The following is a 14,959-nucleotide window of genomic DNA, read 5'->3' on the forward strand; positions in this document are numbered from 1 at the left end:
AAGCATACACAAAAAAGAACACTACACATTTTCAGATGTTCTTTCAAACTGTCAAACAGTCTTAATTTTTAACAAAGATATTATTTGCATAAATTCATTATTTGCATCATTCTTTAAAGTAAAGGATTTGAAAAAACCTAGGACATCAATATCAAGGAATTGAATTTTCAGCACTGCAGTGTGAACATGTTTATATGTCAGTTATTCATGTTCAGCTTGAAAAATCTGTTTATTGGGAAGAGTTGCTGGCTACTGCATTGACAATGATCTGTTTTTGATTTGGAATATCCTTGCAGGTTGCGGACATGCTGTTGGAACTTTGCGTGACAGAGTTGGAAGATGTTGCCTTGGATACAGAGTGTGGCCGGTCAGCCCTGCAGCCTGTGATTCAGGAGAGCCCCCATCCTTACGCTGACGACACCATCACCAACGGGCACGTCAAGATACCAGGTCTCTAGAATCAGAACAACAAGACCAATTCCCAAAACTTATGTTACAATTAGTTGCCTTTCAACCAAATTAACTATTTTACAGACATAAATAATTGGTTAGATTCTGGCATTTAACCACTTCCTGCCTGGTGGAATTTGAATACATGGGACAAGTTCCCAGGCGATTTTCAAGATTTTCTGTGTTCAAAAATCTTCAATAATTCCTAGCTTCATTTACTGGACGTTTACACCCACACAAATGACTTTCAGGTGGTTTCTCTAATCTGACAGACAACATCTATTGACGTCTGAGTATTTCAGCCAGGCCTGCCGTCCAGTAAAGAGAGCCCAGATTGTGCGGTGTTGCGTAATTTCCTTTGTTTCCCGAAAGTGGCCCAGTGCATTACTGAACGGCAGTGGCGTCTTTTCAAGTGCTGCCGGATTAGCGTTCAGCAGTACTGTATCGCTTATTGCTGGAGTGCTGGAGCACTTTTGTCCTCGCTGATAATCCGCGGGCTCTGAATGCCACAAACAGTGGTATACTGTTTTAAAACAATGACAGGTTACCTCTGCTAATGCCAGCTGAAAAATGATGGTAATTCCCAGCAGAAGGTCTTTTGTTCTGAGTACAGTCTTTTGTTACAAGGCCCAGCTCCTTGTCTGGTTTTTGGCAGCGCGGCTATGCGTACAAACCCAAAGAGATCGGTAGTGGAAACCCCGACACTGAGTGGTTAAAAATACCCAATTCAAATGTTCCTTTCAATCAGTTCAAACTTTCTGCTCACCTGTAACCAAACTGAAAGTTTAAAATTATTTTCATCAGGAGCGGAAGCTCTGAGAGTGGAATTTGATCGGCAGTGCTCAACTGAGCGACGTCATGACCCACTGACCATCATGGATGGAGCAGGAAGGACAGTCTCTGTTAGATCAGGTCAGTGTCCTATAATTTGTCATGTCCAGTCCTGTGACATTCATAGATTCAAGTTATCAGGATGATGAAAACAAGAATGATAGCATTGTGGCTTACATGTCTGAAGAGATTGCTGGAGGTGAGAGAAATGTATGGCGTGAGAGTAACAAAACATAGATACTCAGTATTTGGTTAGTCCGCAGAATCATGTGGTTATTAAAGTTAATATGAATTCTCCTTCAATTTCTTTGTCTTTGAAGGGAGGGAATGGTCGGATTGGTCAGCGGAGCTTCGTATCACCGGTGAGGAGCTGAAGTGGAAGTTCACCAGCGACGGTTCGGTCAATGGCTGGGGTTGGCGCTTCACGGTCTTCCCTATCATGCCTGCTGCTGCCCCCAAGGACCTGCTGTCAGACCGGGCTGTGCTGGCCCGTCCCTCCATCGACCTGGTAACCTGTCTGCTGGACTTTAGATTGGAATCCTCCACTGACCGGAAGATCATGCCTCGGCTGGCTGCAGCACTGGCCGCCTGTGCTCAACTTGGTTCTCTCGGTTAGGGGTTGACTGTTTCACCTCCATTTTTTACATTCATTGTGGTTAAATTTGTGGTTGAAAGTCACTGAAAGAGCCCTATAATTGATGTTTGAGAATTTCAACCTTTAATTGGTTTACTTTCTATAGCTGCTGCCCAGCGCATGTGGGCCCTGCAGAGATTACGGAAGCTAATTGCAACTGAGTTCCATGGCAATCTCAATGTGGAAGCCATCTTGGGCTTGGAAGTCTCTGATGAGTCTGCCGTTGCCTACAACGTAAGCTTCTTAATGGTACCATCCGATATTAATGTGATCTTACTTGCCAGCGTGACCCCAATTTTTGACCCAAATTTCACTTGTTATTTGACTTTAGTTTAACTCAATTAACTTGTATTTTGACAAGGCCCCTTCTGTCTGCAGTATAAACTTGTGCCGTTTTTTATATCAAACCATAACCCTGACCATATTTTAAAAACGTAAATCTTAACTGAAGGTTACTCCAAATGACACCTGACCCAAAGTGCCCTAACAAACTCCAGTTTAACCCCATTCCACAAAAAATACTTCTTAAAAATGAGCTTCATCTAACAATGGACATTGATGACTCTTGACCCCAGCTGACCCACTTTCGACCCCCACCTGACTCAGTTTTGACTCAATCAAACAAATACATCGCAGAGAAACATATAATCTCATGAAATCCCTGCACTCTTTCCAGGCCTTCAATGGCACAGCCCTTGCTGCACTGGTCAAAGGTCTCCCTGAAGCCTTACAACGCCAATATGAGTACGAGGATCCCATCGTGCGAGGCGGCAAGCACCTCCTGCACAGCCCTTTCTTCAAAGTCCTGGTGGCATTGGCCTGTGATCTTTGCCTGGATGCCCTCAGCTGCTGTGTAGAGTCACACCGTTGGGCCTGGTTCCGACGTTACTGCACTGCCGCCCGAGTTGCGAAGTCGCTGGAGAGTCGTATTCAGCTACCGGACATGTTTTGTGAAGAGGTACTTCATATTTGCGACATTGATTACAAAATACTGAAATGGGCTTCTGTCTGTCTGATCAAGTGTTTTTTTAATTATTTAGAGGTTTAGAAATGATAAGGTAAAGCATAAATTGGAAAAATTATGATATCTGACAAGCTTTAAATTGAATTCATATTTAAGGCTTAATATGAGTTATAATTTGCCGTTTCTGGTCCCTTGGACCTGAAACTTTCAAAATGGAAAGATACGAAATTACCCAGTGCTCCATTCTGTCAAGTTTGGTTGTATTTTACAGACGGGAAAAGAGGAAAACTGAATCATATGAGCAGTTTTCAACTTCATTATCCCGAGATTTGTGGATGAAGTAATGTTTTGGATTGTTTGAATGATTAGGTGATGAAGAAGATCAGAGAAATCAGTGCCGAGGGTGACAGTACTGTACAACGTGAACATGAGGACCACAACGAATTCAAACGGGAACATGATGAACAGATCCTGATGTGGATGAACAGGTTTGTGGCAATATATCAACTAATTGTCAACTTATGTCTGCTAACTGTACATTGTGGACTCTCTAATGGACTGTGTTACATTCTAAAGTGATGAATTAGGCTTAAGAAAAGACATCATCTGCCAAGTAATCAACTTGTTAAATGTGGATGTCAGATTTCCCTTTAAAAAAATCACACAAATTCTGATAAAATTCCACATGTAGTAAAGTCTGTGCGCAGTGCAAAGTAAAAGAACTTTCCATTTCTCCATGTCATGGATATAAGCACATGATTCCCCCTCAAAGTCTGCGGAAATTTATCCATGAAGAAGGATGATCTTAAGTTTGCCAAGTGTTTCTGCAAATGAGGATTATAGGTGATCAGCCACTTGTCCAGCACCTTATCTTGCAACTAATTAATCACAATTGTCCACTAACGTAAATTTTCTCCTGAGTTCTTTATTGTTCACTTATTTTGTCGTTTATGCTTTGTCATGCTCATGACTTTTATTTTGTTTATCTTACAGCGTTTTTACTTTCTAACAATATTTGTTGTTTTGTTCTGATATAATTATTGTTTTTTCTTAGTTTTTGTGCATTTTGTATTTGTGTAAATAAATGTACATATATATTTAATTTAATGTATTACAAACCTTTTAATTTGGAGACCCCCTCATAGAGACTTTGTTTCTTTTGGATGATCCTCTTTAAATTTCCTCTTATTAACTTTTCTGCTTTTTTTTTAAATTCTGAGAATAAAGCAAATGTAAATGTATGATTATTCAGCTGATCCTTCCCTTTCCTTTAGGCGGCCTGATGACTGGACTTTGTCCTGGGGTGGCAGTGGCACCATCTACGGCTGGGGTCACAACCACAGGGGTCAGCTGGGTGGCATTGAGGGGGCAAAGGTCAAAGTGCCTACCTCCATCGAGTCGCTGACAGCACTGCGGCCTGTGCAGATTGTTGGTGGGGAGCAGACACTGTTTGCTGTGACTGCAGATGGCAAGGTGGGAATGTCTTCATAGCTAATGAAATTTGGGAACATATTTCTACTCCTACATTGTCACTCCAAAATGGCTGGTCCAGTTCTTATGCCAGGAATATTTTCCTTCCTAAGCTGGGTCCATTTCATGGAGGGTGCTAGGCAGAAAATTTTTCTGCACAAATTTTCATCCTGGGCAATTTCCTTGGTAACCAACCATGCGTTGTGTACATGATATTTTGGTTGGTAACCTGCTCTTTCTAAGCAGATACCTAGCTTTGGTCTTTGAGCTCCATTCCTCACCTCAGTCTTTAACGCAATATAGGAATATTCTGAGTCCTGCGATGCTGTTTTACTGACAGAATATAAGAATTAGATTGATCACTGCTCTTGTATCCATTTTTCTCCTCCATTCAGGTCTATGGCACTGGTTATGGGGCTGGAGGTCGTTTGGGAATTGGCGGTACAGATTCAGTCTCCACCCCAACTCTGCTTGAGTCAATCCAGCATGTCCACATCAAGCGAGTGGCTGTCAACTCAGGTGGAAAGCATACGCTTGCACTGTCCATTGAAGGAGAAGTGTATTCGTGGGGTGAGGGAGAAGATGGGAAACTAGGCCACGGCAACAGAACGTAAGTCCTTTCTCAGGATTCTTGTATTATATCTAAAACTATTCAAAGTGATTCCACAGAACAGATTGTGTTAAGAGTTGAGTTTATTGACAGAAAGAGTGAGTGATTTTGCTTAGTGCACAAGAACTTTACAGCGAAACATTTTCCTGGATGACTTGTTGGTCAACTGCTTCCCCCATGTAAATTTGCCTGAGCCAGTCGGCATCTGTGAAAAATAATTTTGTCACACCTTTCCAGGCAATGCGATCGGCCTAGAGTCATTGAGAGCCTGCGTGGGAAGGAGGTTGTGAACATTGCCTGTGGCGGTGCCCACAGCGCATGCATGACATCAAGCGGAGAGCTGTTCACCTGGGGTAAAGGCCGCTACGGACGGCTTGGTCATGGGGATAGCGAAGACCAGCTCAGACCAAAATTGGTTAGATTTGTTTTATTTGATCTACTACCGTAAACAGCACTCGACCGAAGTGGTCCCAGTGGATAACTTGTAAAGACTGTCAACCTCTCTCAACCAAGGGTTTTTTTATTACACATTCAGTTTTAGTTGACCACATCAGTTTTCTCTGTACAAGGTCACGTGCCTTTGACCATTCATGTATAAGATGATACAAAATCAGTTAAGAATCCTTGATGAACCATTGATTGATTTTGGCGTACTTGCCTTTGTATGTTCTCAAACTGTGATTGATCTTCGGTTAAGTCATGTTTAGGTATCGTAAAAAGTTTGATGTGACAGAAGGAACATTCGTAAAATAGTGAAAAATGTAAATGTAATGCTGTGTTCAGGTTTAGTAGTAAGAAATGGCTTTTTGTCTTCAGGTGGATGCCTTGAAAGGTTTCCGTGTGGTTGACGTAGCCTGTGGTAGCGGTGATGCCCAAACCCTCTGCATCACCGACGATGACAATGTCTGGTCTTGGGGAGATGGTGACTATGGCAAGCTGGGTCGCGGTGGCAGTGATGGCTGCAAAGTACCGCAGAAGATTGACATCCTGAGTGGGGCAGGGGTGTGCAAGGTGGAATGTGGCTCACAGTTCTCCATTGCACTGACCAAGTCAGGCATTGTCTACACCTGGTGGGTTCCTTCACTTCAAGAAATCTTTTGAAGAAAGTTTTTTGTTTATCATAAATGGGAATTTCAAAGTGTCTTGCAGATGTTTTAGTTTTAAGATTTGACTGTGTTATAAAATATATTATTCATTACTGTCAAACCATTTTCAAAAATTATTCTCCTAGAGGCAAATATTCTTAGTCAGATGAAAAAATCAGACTGCTTTTTACAACTGGGTGCAATGGTTTTTACCCTGATTTTTCAAAACTGAAAGGGTAATGCCTGTTGTCATCAAAACTGGGATGGGGGGAGTAATTTTCGATAAAGTGGAATATTGATTTCTGTGCCCTCTTTAGTTACGTCATGTTAATTAGTGACCATCACTTTCATATTTACATTTGCCATGAACTAGCCCTTGCTGCGTAATTTTCTATATTTTTTAAATGTCAGTTGGAATAAAGTACTTCATTCCTGACATTCCATGCAACAAAAACTTGAAAAGCAGTATAACTGATTGCTTTTTCTTTCTTCCAAAGGGGAAAGGGTGATTACCACCGCCTTGGTCATGGCACTGATGACCACGTACGGCGCCCTCGCAAGGTAGCTGCCCTCCATGGCAAGAAAGTCATCTGCGTGGCAACGGGGTCACTGCACTGTGTCGCCTGCACAGATACTGGTCAGTATAGGCCTATTACTAATGACATAACACGTTGTTTACATGTGCACTTTCCTGTGGAGCCAGCGGGAGCTTACACTCCATTGAGCACCATAGTAAAGAACACAAGTGTGACATCATCAGTACAGATATTAAAAGACTTGACAGAGCAAGGGTGTGAACCTGAGACCTGTTAGTTCCAATGCCAGTGCTCCAGCGATGCAGTTGGACAGCACTGATGGGCATAGTGCCGATGCTCCAGATTTGTCCGATTTCTGACACTGAATATTTAAATTTTTTATGCCTGTGTGATTTCCCCCCCCCCAAATTCATTCAGGTGAGGTATTTACCTGGGGTGACAATGACGAAGGGCAGTTGGGAGATGGAACTACCAATGCCATTCAGAGGCCTAGGATGGTCACAGCATTACAGGGTAAAAGCACTGCAGTCTTGGTGTATTCCTTATTGAAATCTTTATTTCTTATTTAAGCCAGAGATGGGCTCTAAGTTTCTTTTAGTTTGGTTTGGTTGTAATACGTTTTTGATTTCGTATTTGTATACTTTCAATTTATGCAGTTTGGAATTGTTTTAAACTAATATTGTTTTAATGTATTTGAGTCATTGTGTCAGAGTAAAGATGTTTGCACAGCAACCTGATGAGTAGCTTCATAAAAGTTAGTTTGGATGAATTATGATTGCTGGGTTATAATATTGGACTTAGATGGCACTTGAGCTTTTGGCAAGCCTGGTGGCCAGATGAATTGGAGGGCAGTGTGTGAGGGGGTATTGCAACCCTTCTTACTGGACTAAGCATCAAGTTTTTACAGACTTATCTCATGTCTGCTTTCCCACCAAAGACAAAAAGATCACCAACGTAGCATGTGGCTCAGCGCACACCATTGCCTGGTCCACTAGCAAGCCGGTCAACGCCGGCAAACTTCCCAAGACCATCCCTATGGAGTACAACCTTCTGAGAGATATCCCCATCCCCATCATCCGCAACCGCCTGGTGCTCCTGCATCACTTCTCAGAGCTCTTCTGCCCATCTATACCCATGTTTGACCTGCATACTGAGGAGGAAAACAAGGCTGGCACTGGCACGCTGGTTGGTATTGATGCCCTAAGAGGGCTACTGGTGTCTTCAGGCAAGGTGAGGATGAGATGGTTGGCAAATTCAGAAGAGATCCGCCTGTCACGGGTCGTACAGACTATTTCAAGTACACAAGTGCTGTGAAAGCTTAACTAGATTTGAGCTCTGATTTTGAAGACTTAATCACCAGTTAGATATTCGTCAGGCCACAACATCATAAACATTAATAAAAGAAGTTTCACGCACATTTGCCACCTGCAAATATTTTGACAAAATACAAAAAGGTTTATGTTTCTCAAAAACTCCTTGACTGATTTTTGTTGCCGCCATCAAAGTGACTTGAATATTGTCAACTTTTTTCGCTAAACTAAAATCAAGTTCTGTTATTGAAAAGTCTAAAAGTGAACAGCTTATATTTACTTAGTTTGAATTCTGAAACTTGACACCTTTATAATCTATTTATGGATCTAGCATTTCTGTTCATTGCCTGCACCCTCAAAAACTTTTTGAGAATATTGTAAAAAAATCTTGATGATAGTTGCAAATTAGAGGTTTTTTTCACTGTTTCAGAGAAGATTCCATAATTCTTAAGAAACCCTTCTCCCAATTTTGTCAACAGGAAGCTGCATTCCGCAAGGTTGTCCAAGCCACCATGGTGCGTGACAGACAGCATGGTCCAGTCATTGAGTTGAATCGCATCCAGGTCAAGCGTTCCCGCAGCAAGGCGGGGATGGCCGGACCAGACGGCACCAAGTCAGTCTTTGGCCAGGCCTGCTCCAAGCTCAGTCAGTTTGGCTCTGACAGCTTGCTGCTCCCTCACCGTGTCTGGAAAGTCAAATTCATTGGTGAGTTTTACCTTTTAGAATCTCTGTGTCACCCAAAAACTCTTCAGCAAATATGCCATCACTAAATATTAGCAGTTTAAAGAGCTGCTAAGACTATCATTTGTAGATCTAACAAAATTCTATTTAACCCTAACAGTCCTTAGCCCATTAGTTTCAATGCAATATTTCACTGACCATACAGGATTAAGGCTAAAACTAGCAGAGTGCCATGCCGGGCAATTTAAATCTCTTATTTTGCCTTTTAGGGGAGAGTGTTGACGATTGCGGGGGTGGATACAGTGAGTCTATAGCTGAGATGTGTGATGAGCTGCAGAATGGCTCCACCCCTCTCTTAGTGCTGACACCCAATGGGCGTGATGAGGCTGGAGCCAACCGTGACTGCTTCATACTCAACCCAGCTGCCAAGTCACCCACTCATCAGAACATGTTCAGGTTCCTAGGTAGGCTTGCTTACTCACTTGGGGTATCTTTATTTGGAGGTTTTTAATAATTTATTTCTGAGATTTTGTGGAAAACGTTCAACTTCTGCACTACATTTATGGAGTAATTCATCTGTTTTCAGATTTCACTTTGTTTTGAAAAGCCATCTTTGGCTGCCTTTATAGAAACTGTTTATATTCTTACTTCAACAAAATACAATTTTGAAAAGACTTGGGTTATTTTTTGAAGGGGGGTATGTTAGATACTGTGCACCTTATCAACCACCTCCTGCTGGGTGGAATTTGAATATGCAGAACAAGTTCCTGGGCAGTTTTCAAGATTTTCCATATTCAAAAATCCTCAAGAATTCATAGCTTCATTTACTGGACGTTTACACCCACACGAAAGACTGTCTGGTGGCTTCTCTAGTCTGACAGGCAACTTCCACTGATGTCCAAGTATTGCATCCAGGCCTGCCGCCCAGTAAAGAGATCCCAGATTGTGCAGTGTTGCGTAATTTCCTTTGTTCACGAAATTGGTCCAGTGCGTTGCTGAATGGCAGTGGCATCTTTTCAAATGCAGCTGGATTAGCGTGCAGTGGTACTGTATCGCTTATCGCTGGAGTGCTGGAGCACTTTTGTCCCCGCTGATAATCCGCGGGTGCTGAATGCCACAAACAGTGGTATACTATTTCAAAGCAAAGACGGATTACCTAAGCTTATGCCAGCCGAGAAATGATGGCAATTCCCAGCAGCTGGTCTTTTCTTCTGAGTACAGTCTTTTGTTACAAGGCCCAGCTCCTTTGTCCGATTTTGGGCACCCTGGCTATACATACAAACCCAAGGAGTCCGGTACTGGAAACCCCGGCATTGAGTGCTTAAAGCTGTGATATTGTATTATGCTCTAATTTGGACAGTGACAGGAAATCATAGAAATGTAAAAGGAAGTAGCCCACTTATGCTCAATTTTCCCTATGTTTTCCTGACAGGTATTCTGATTGGTATTGCTATCCGTACCGGCAGCCCCCTCAGCCTATCCCTTGCCGAGCCGGTGTGGAAGCAGCTGGCTGGTATGCCACTCACTGTCACTGATCTTACTGAAGTGGACAAAGACTATATGCCAGGTAAATAGAAATCATTCGAGCAGTGGATTAAAAGAAGGAAGTAAAAATTCCTCTCTTCTTTATTACTTTCCAGTTCTAGTGTCTTGTACCCTTACCCTGTTTCAGTTGCCGAGCCCTAAGGAATTTGGGGGAAAAGGTTGTAACACAACCTTTTGTCCACTGTCCAAACGTTTGTGGATGTATTTCTGGTATTATCAAGGAAACAATTATATCTAAATATTCAAGGGATTTCATTGAACATCTGAGGTATTCCTTTGTTTTGTGTGTGTAATTTTGGCAATCCTTCAGTTGCAGTTCATGTCATGTTAGTTGTTCTGATGCCTACTTAAATTTGTAACTCTAGCATTGCTCTCCTCTCTTTTATGTTTCTTTTTTCATTTATTCCTTCATTACAGTTTATTTTAAAACTGAACAAACAACAATTCCGAGGAGTACCAATGTCTGATTTACGGTGCAAATGAATAAGAAGGAAATAACATATCAAAAGTACAACAAAAAGCAAAAAAGGAGGATATTATAGAAACTATAAAAGCGACTAAAAATGAACAGGTAATAAATAAAATATTGGGAAAGTAAACAACAACACCAAATAAAAATACAAGACAAATTTATAGACATGTACTGACATTTTAAAATCTTGTTCTCACTTAACTTTTGGGACAACTTTTTTTACACTTTTGTTTGTTCGGAATGAACCAGGTCTGATATGTATTCGTGACATGGAACCTGATGCCTTCTTGTCCATGGAAATGGCATTCAGTACCCCTAGTGCCACAGGCATGGATGTTCCATTGAGCACCAAACATGCACATATTACTCTGGAGAATAGGAATGAATATGTGAGGGCAGCACTCAACTACAGGTGAGTGAAAAACTTCTAATGTACAAGTTATTTGTTGTAGATTTTCTACATGCATTAAATGACAGATTCTTTCATTAAAAAAATTTACAGTATTTCTTAAAATGAAACTGATTTAATCACCCTGTTTCTTTTTACAAAAACAGTAAAAATGATGCCAGAGGTTACAAAAATGCACCCTTAAAGAATTTGAAAGAAGAGCACCCCCAACTTCCACAAATTTATCTCTAGATTAACTCTACAATTAACTGTTATATCAAACAACTGTGTGCCTTTCAAGAAAAAACTTGATGTAAGTCAAGAACTGAGAATGCATTTTTTAATTTCCTAGCCAGTGGCACAACTCTTGTGTCAGCTTGTCAAAAAAGTTATTACATTCAGTATATCATTTGATAATAGTTTGTGACTCAGGCTTTCCCCCAAACTCAAGTTCAAGTATATAGACCTGTCATATTTCAAATATTTCATCTTGACACCTGCTGGCCATCTGTCATTTCAGGTTGCATGAGTTCGATGAGCAGGTGCAGTGGGTGCGTGAGGGTATGGCCAGGGTGGTCCCTGTACCCCTCTTGTCTCTTTTCACAGGCTCTGAACTTGACACCATGGTAAGAACACAAGAATTCCCTCAGCAAGGGTATCATGTTTCATACTTCATTTACACTGTCATCCATGTTAACCGATCTGTCTTAAAGATACCTGTTGCGCTGGGTAGAATGTGGAGAAAAGATGCTGAAATTTTTAGTTTAAGCTAGAAAGAAACTTTTGTAGAAATATTTTGTGGAAACCCACAGTATCGGGCAAAAACTGAACATTTGTAAGCTTGTCAGCGCAAGGACTTTTCGAACCCTGGTCATGTAGCTGAAAGGTAAAGGATATTCCAACTCAACCATGGAACAAATTTTGTCCAGCATTGGTCACACAATTGACATATACCTTTAAAATACCTTTCAAATGATAGAGTGTGTGAATTTTGATATGGGGTCTTCCCACTTTGTCCTCGATTGACAGTTTGATTTGTTAACCTGAATGACAAATTCCCATGTGGTTTCTCTCCTGGCAGGTCTGTGGTAGTCCAGACATCCCCTTGCATCTGCTCAAGTCGGTCGCCACCTACAAGGGTATTGATGCAGGTGCTCCCCTGGTGCAGTGGTTCTGGGAGGTCATGGAGGAATTCACCAACACCGAGCGCTCGCTCTTCCTTCGCTTTGTCTGGGGGCGAACCCGTTTGCCCCGCACCATCGCCGACTTTAGAGGCAGAGATTTTGTTCTGCAGGCAAGCATTTGGAATTTGTCTGAGATAATGTCACTCTTGATATTGTTCTGTACTTTATCATTTTGTAAAGTGTTGATTTCTTTGCTCAAATTTTCAATATGTTGGTACCACCCTCACTTGTTGATGTCATGCCCCACCCCTAATTATTTCTGCACAGAGCCAACAGTGAATGCGTTTGTAATCTTTTAATTACCTACACAGAGCAGGCACCATTCATGTTTGCATTACCAGAGAGCTAGCATATACACTGAGCAGATGAGTGTGGATTATGTTGGTGTTCATTTGGAAGACAAAAATTGTTGTCATGTGATTATTGTCTGGCTATTAAACTAACTACCGGTCATCACTGGATGTTGCATCTTGTTCTGATACCCAGGTCTTGGACAAGTACAGCCCACCAGACTTCTTCCTGCCCGAGTCCTACACCTGTTTCTTCCTTCTGAAGTTGCCTCGCTACTCCTGCCGGGAGATCCTGCGAGAAAAGCTCAAGTATGCCATCTACTTCTGCAAGTCCATCGACACAGACGACTACGCCCGTATCGCATTGACGGGCGAGGCGGCAGGGGGCAACTCCAGTGACGATGACAGTGATGACTTTGAGGGCTTGGACAGTGCCCCCGAGTCTGAGGAAATTCCTTGAAGATGAGAATCCTTTCAATTCAAAGATGTGACGTTGAGGTTCAGACCATGCGAGACAAAGTCAGAATACTTCAAATCAGTCTGTAGCTTCTTGCATGCTAGGACGGTATATTATGTGTTGTTAGGGTGACATGATGGCTTTGTGATTGTTGTAAATATGCCATTTGCATTGACCATTAAAAACTGAAAGATTGCAACAGGTGTTTGAGGAATTTAGTCTGATTTCACAGTATTAATCTTATCAAATTTGAAGTAGATTTTGATTAGAGATCAGTGGATGCCCCCACCTCCCCAAACCAAGATGTAAAAATCTTGTAGAAATTGAGTCTGTTTGCAGCCTATGTGTTATCAGTGTTGAAAACGAACCTGCATATCCAATACAAGAGTGTCTTAATGGCAGTGTGTAACCGAGGTATTGTGTTGTGGAAAACGGTGAGCCTTGCCCACATGTTGCTGCCTGATAACTCCTATCTGATAAATGGCACAGAGAATGAAACTGATAATGTGAACTGGAAAGGTGATCTGTTATGTTTTAGTGTAAATCATAAAACAAGTTCTTTGTTTACAAAACAGAGATAAAAGTAACATATATAAGCATGCAGTTTGTAATTTTTAGCATCTTTATCGTGGATCAATGCAGCATGAACTTAGGAAAAAGATGCAATTGTAATAAATGTATGGTTCCTTAAAACTTTCTAATTGGTCATTGTGTACAGAAATATACATATTCATGGTGTAGTTCTTGTTGGGTATATCTCCTTCGCCTTGGGTATTAAACTTAAGGTACAAGTTTTCTTGTTCTTTCTTTTTTTTCTTTTTATCAAAAACTGACAGCACATATTGGCAAAGTATCCTATATGCTTTTATCTGTAAAAGTGGTGTGCTGTATATTTTTGCTGAGTATGGGCATATTGTCTCAGTCAGAGTGATGTTTTTTCCTGGTTGTGAATTAACTGCTTAATTATAACTCCGCCATTTCATTTGTGAAGTTTACTACTGGTGCTGGGTTGTAACCTCAATGCCATTAAGTTGTCACCTCATTGTTCAATTCTGGCCTCATGGTTTGCATTTGACCCCACCGACAGACCAGACATTTTATGTTGTGACTCCATCGCTCCATTTTTGCCTCATTTCAGAATTATTGCATGCTCTCGTCACCTGTTGATGTTGACCCGGCATGTCGACCTTACTGCTAGCTGAGCTAATAGGGGATAGCAGATTTCATTAGCAAAATATAGTTCTGTTCATCTGTTTAATTTTGCTTAGCACACATTTGTCTAGCAAGCAGCTTCTAACAATAAGCTCTTGGTATGATCTTAGGTTTCCTTGAAGTTTCTTGGTTCTAAACTCATGTATTGAAACTAATCAAATTAAAAAGCGTGATTTTTAAAAAGTATGTGTTTGTTAACAAAATGTATACCTACCTACTTGTGTTGTGGTAGTTGGTATAGGCTAAGAAATGAACAATGTAATTTCAGGCACAGTGAAGTGATTGTGGAACACATTTCAGGTTGTAAATTTATTTGATCTTTTTGAATGGCTTTGCAGCTGAAACGTAAAACAGTATTTAGGGATCTCCAAAGTTGTCAGAGAATGTGCAAATATCAATTTCTTGGCAAAGAAGAAAACAAATTTTGATGAAATAATTGATCTTAGTTTAGAAATGTAAAGCTTTCTTTTAGGCCGTTATCGATTGTTTGTGTAGTGCTAGTGCAGTGTTTGTGTCATTAGTTATAGGGAGAAATTTTTTTTTTTATTTTATGAATCATGGACTGTTTGTGATATGCTGTTTTTGCAATGTTGAACAAAATGCCTATATGTATATTCCCAATGTGAAACAATGTAAATGTTTGTACTGTGAAATATTTGTGACAGGTAATAAATATGCAAAGCATACAGTAAGCGAGGCTGTATAAGGTGAAACAAAAGTGACTTGCAGCATTTTATTTGATCCTCAAAACTAATTTGGGAGACAACATTTTCACTTAGTACTATTTGCAAGATAGATATATTTCCTGCCACTTTTCAGCTTGAAATGATTGAGAGCGCC

At 41.0% G+C, this 14,959-nt stretch overlaps 1 protein-coding gene across 1 annotated transcript in view; it reads left to right on the forward strand.

Annotated features, from left to right (window-relative positions):
- The window catches only part of herc2 (HECT and RLD domain containing E3 ubiquitin protein ligase 2), a 62,602-nt gene extending 47,765 nt beyond the window's left edge, over positions 1–14,837 (forward strand). Inside the window, exons 57-76 of the mRNA XM_022243223.2 lie at positions 297–450; positions 1,255–1,362; positions 1,602–1,892; positions 2,022–2,149; positions 2,592–2,873; positions 3,249–3,367; positions 4,154–4,352; positions 4,745–4,959; positions 5,197–5,374; positions 5,776–6,029; positions 6,542–6,681; positions 6,998–7,093; positions 7,518–7,810; positions 8,370–8,595; positions 8,841–9,035; positions 10,004–10,138; positions 10,838–11,000; positions 11,497–11,602; positions 12,058–12,270; positions 12,647–14,837. Of these exons, the coding sequence (XP_022098915.2) occupies positions 297–450; positions 1,255–1,362; positions 1,602–1,892; positions 2,022–2,149; positions 2,592–2,873; positions 3,249–3,367; positions 4,154–4,352; positions 4,745–4,959; positions 5,197–5,374; positions 5,776–6,029; positions 6,542–6,681; positions 6,998–7,093; positions 7,518–7,810; positions 8,370–8,595; positions 8,841–9,035; positions 10,004–10,138; positions 10,838–11,000; positions 11,497–11,602; positions 12,058–12,270; positions 12,647–12,910 (3,759 nt within the window). The 3' untranslated portion in view covers positions 12,911–14,837. The remainder of the gene's footprint in view (positions 1–296; positions 451–1,254; positions 1,363–1,601; positions 1,893–2,021; positions 2,150–2,591; positions 2,874–3,248; positions 3,368–4,153; positions 4,353–4,744; positions 4,960–5,196; positions 5,375–5,775; positions 6,030–6,541; positions 6,682–6,997; positions 7,094–7,517; positions 7,811–8,369; positions 8,596–8,840; positions 9,036–10,003; positions 10,139–10,837; positions 11,001–11,496; positions 11,603–12,057; positions 12,271–12,646) is intronic.
- The last annotated feature ends 122 nt before the right edge of the window (positions 14,838–14,959 follow it).

The sequence above is a fragment of the Acanthaster planci genome, linkage group LG02, assembly GCF_054643075.1.
Source record: "Acanthaster planci isolate LZ-2023a linkage group LG02, COTS_SCS, whole genome shotgun sequence".
Taxonomy (NCBI): Eukaryota; Metazoa; Echinodermata; class Asteroidea; order Valvatida; family Acanthasteridae; genus Acanthaster; species Acanthaster planci.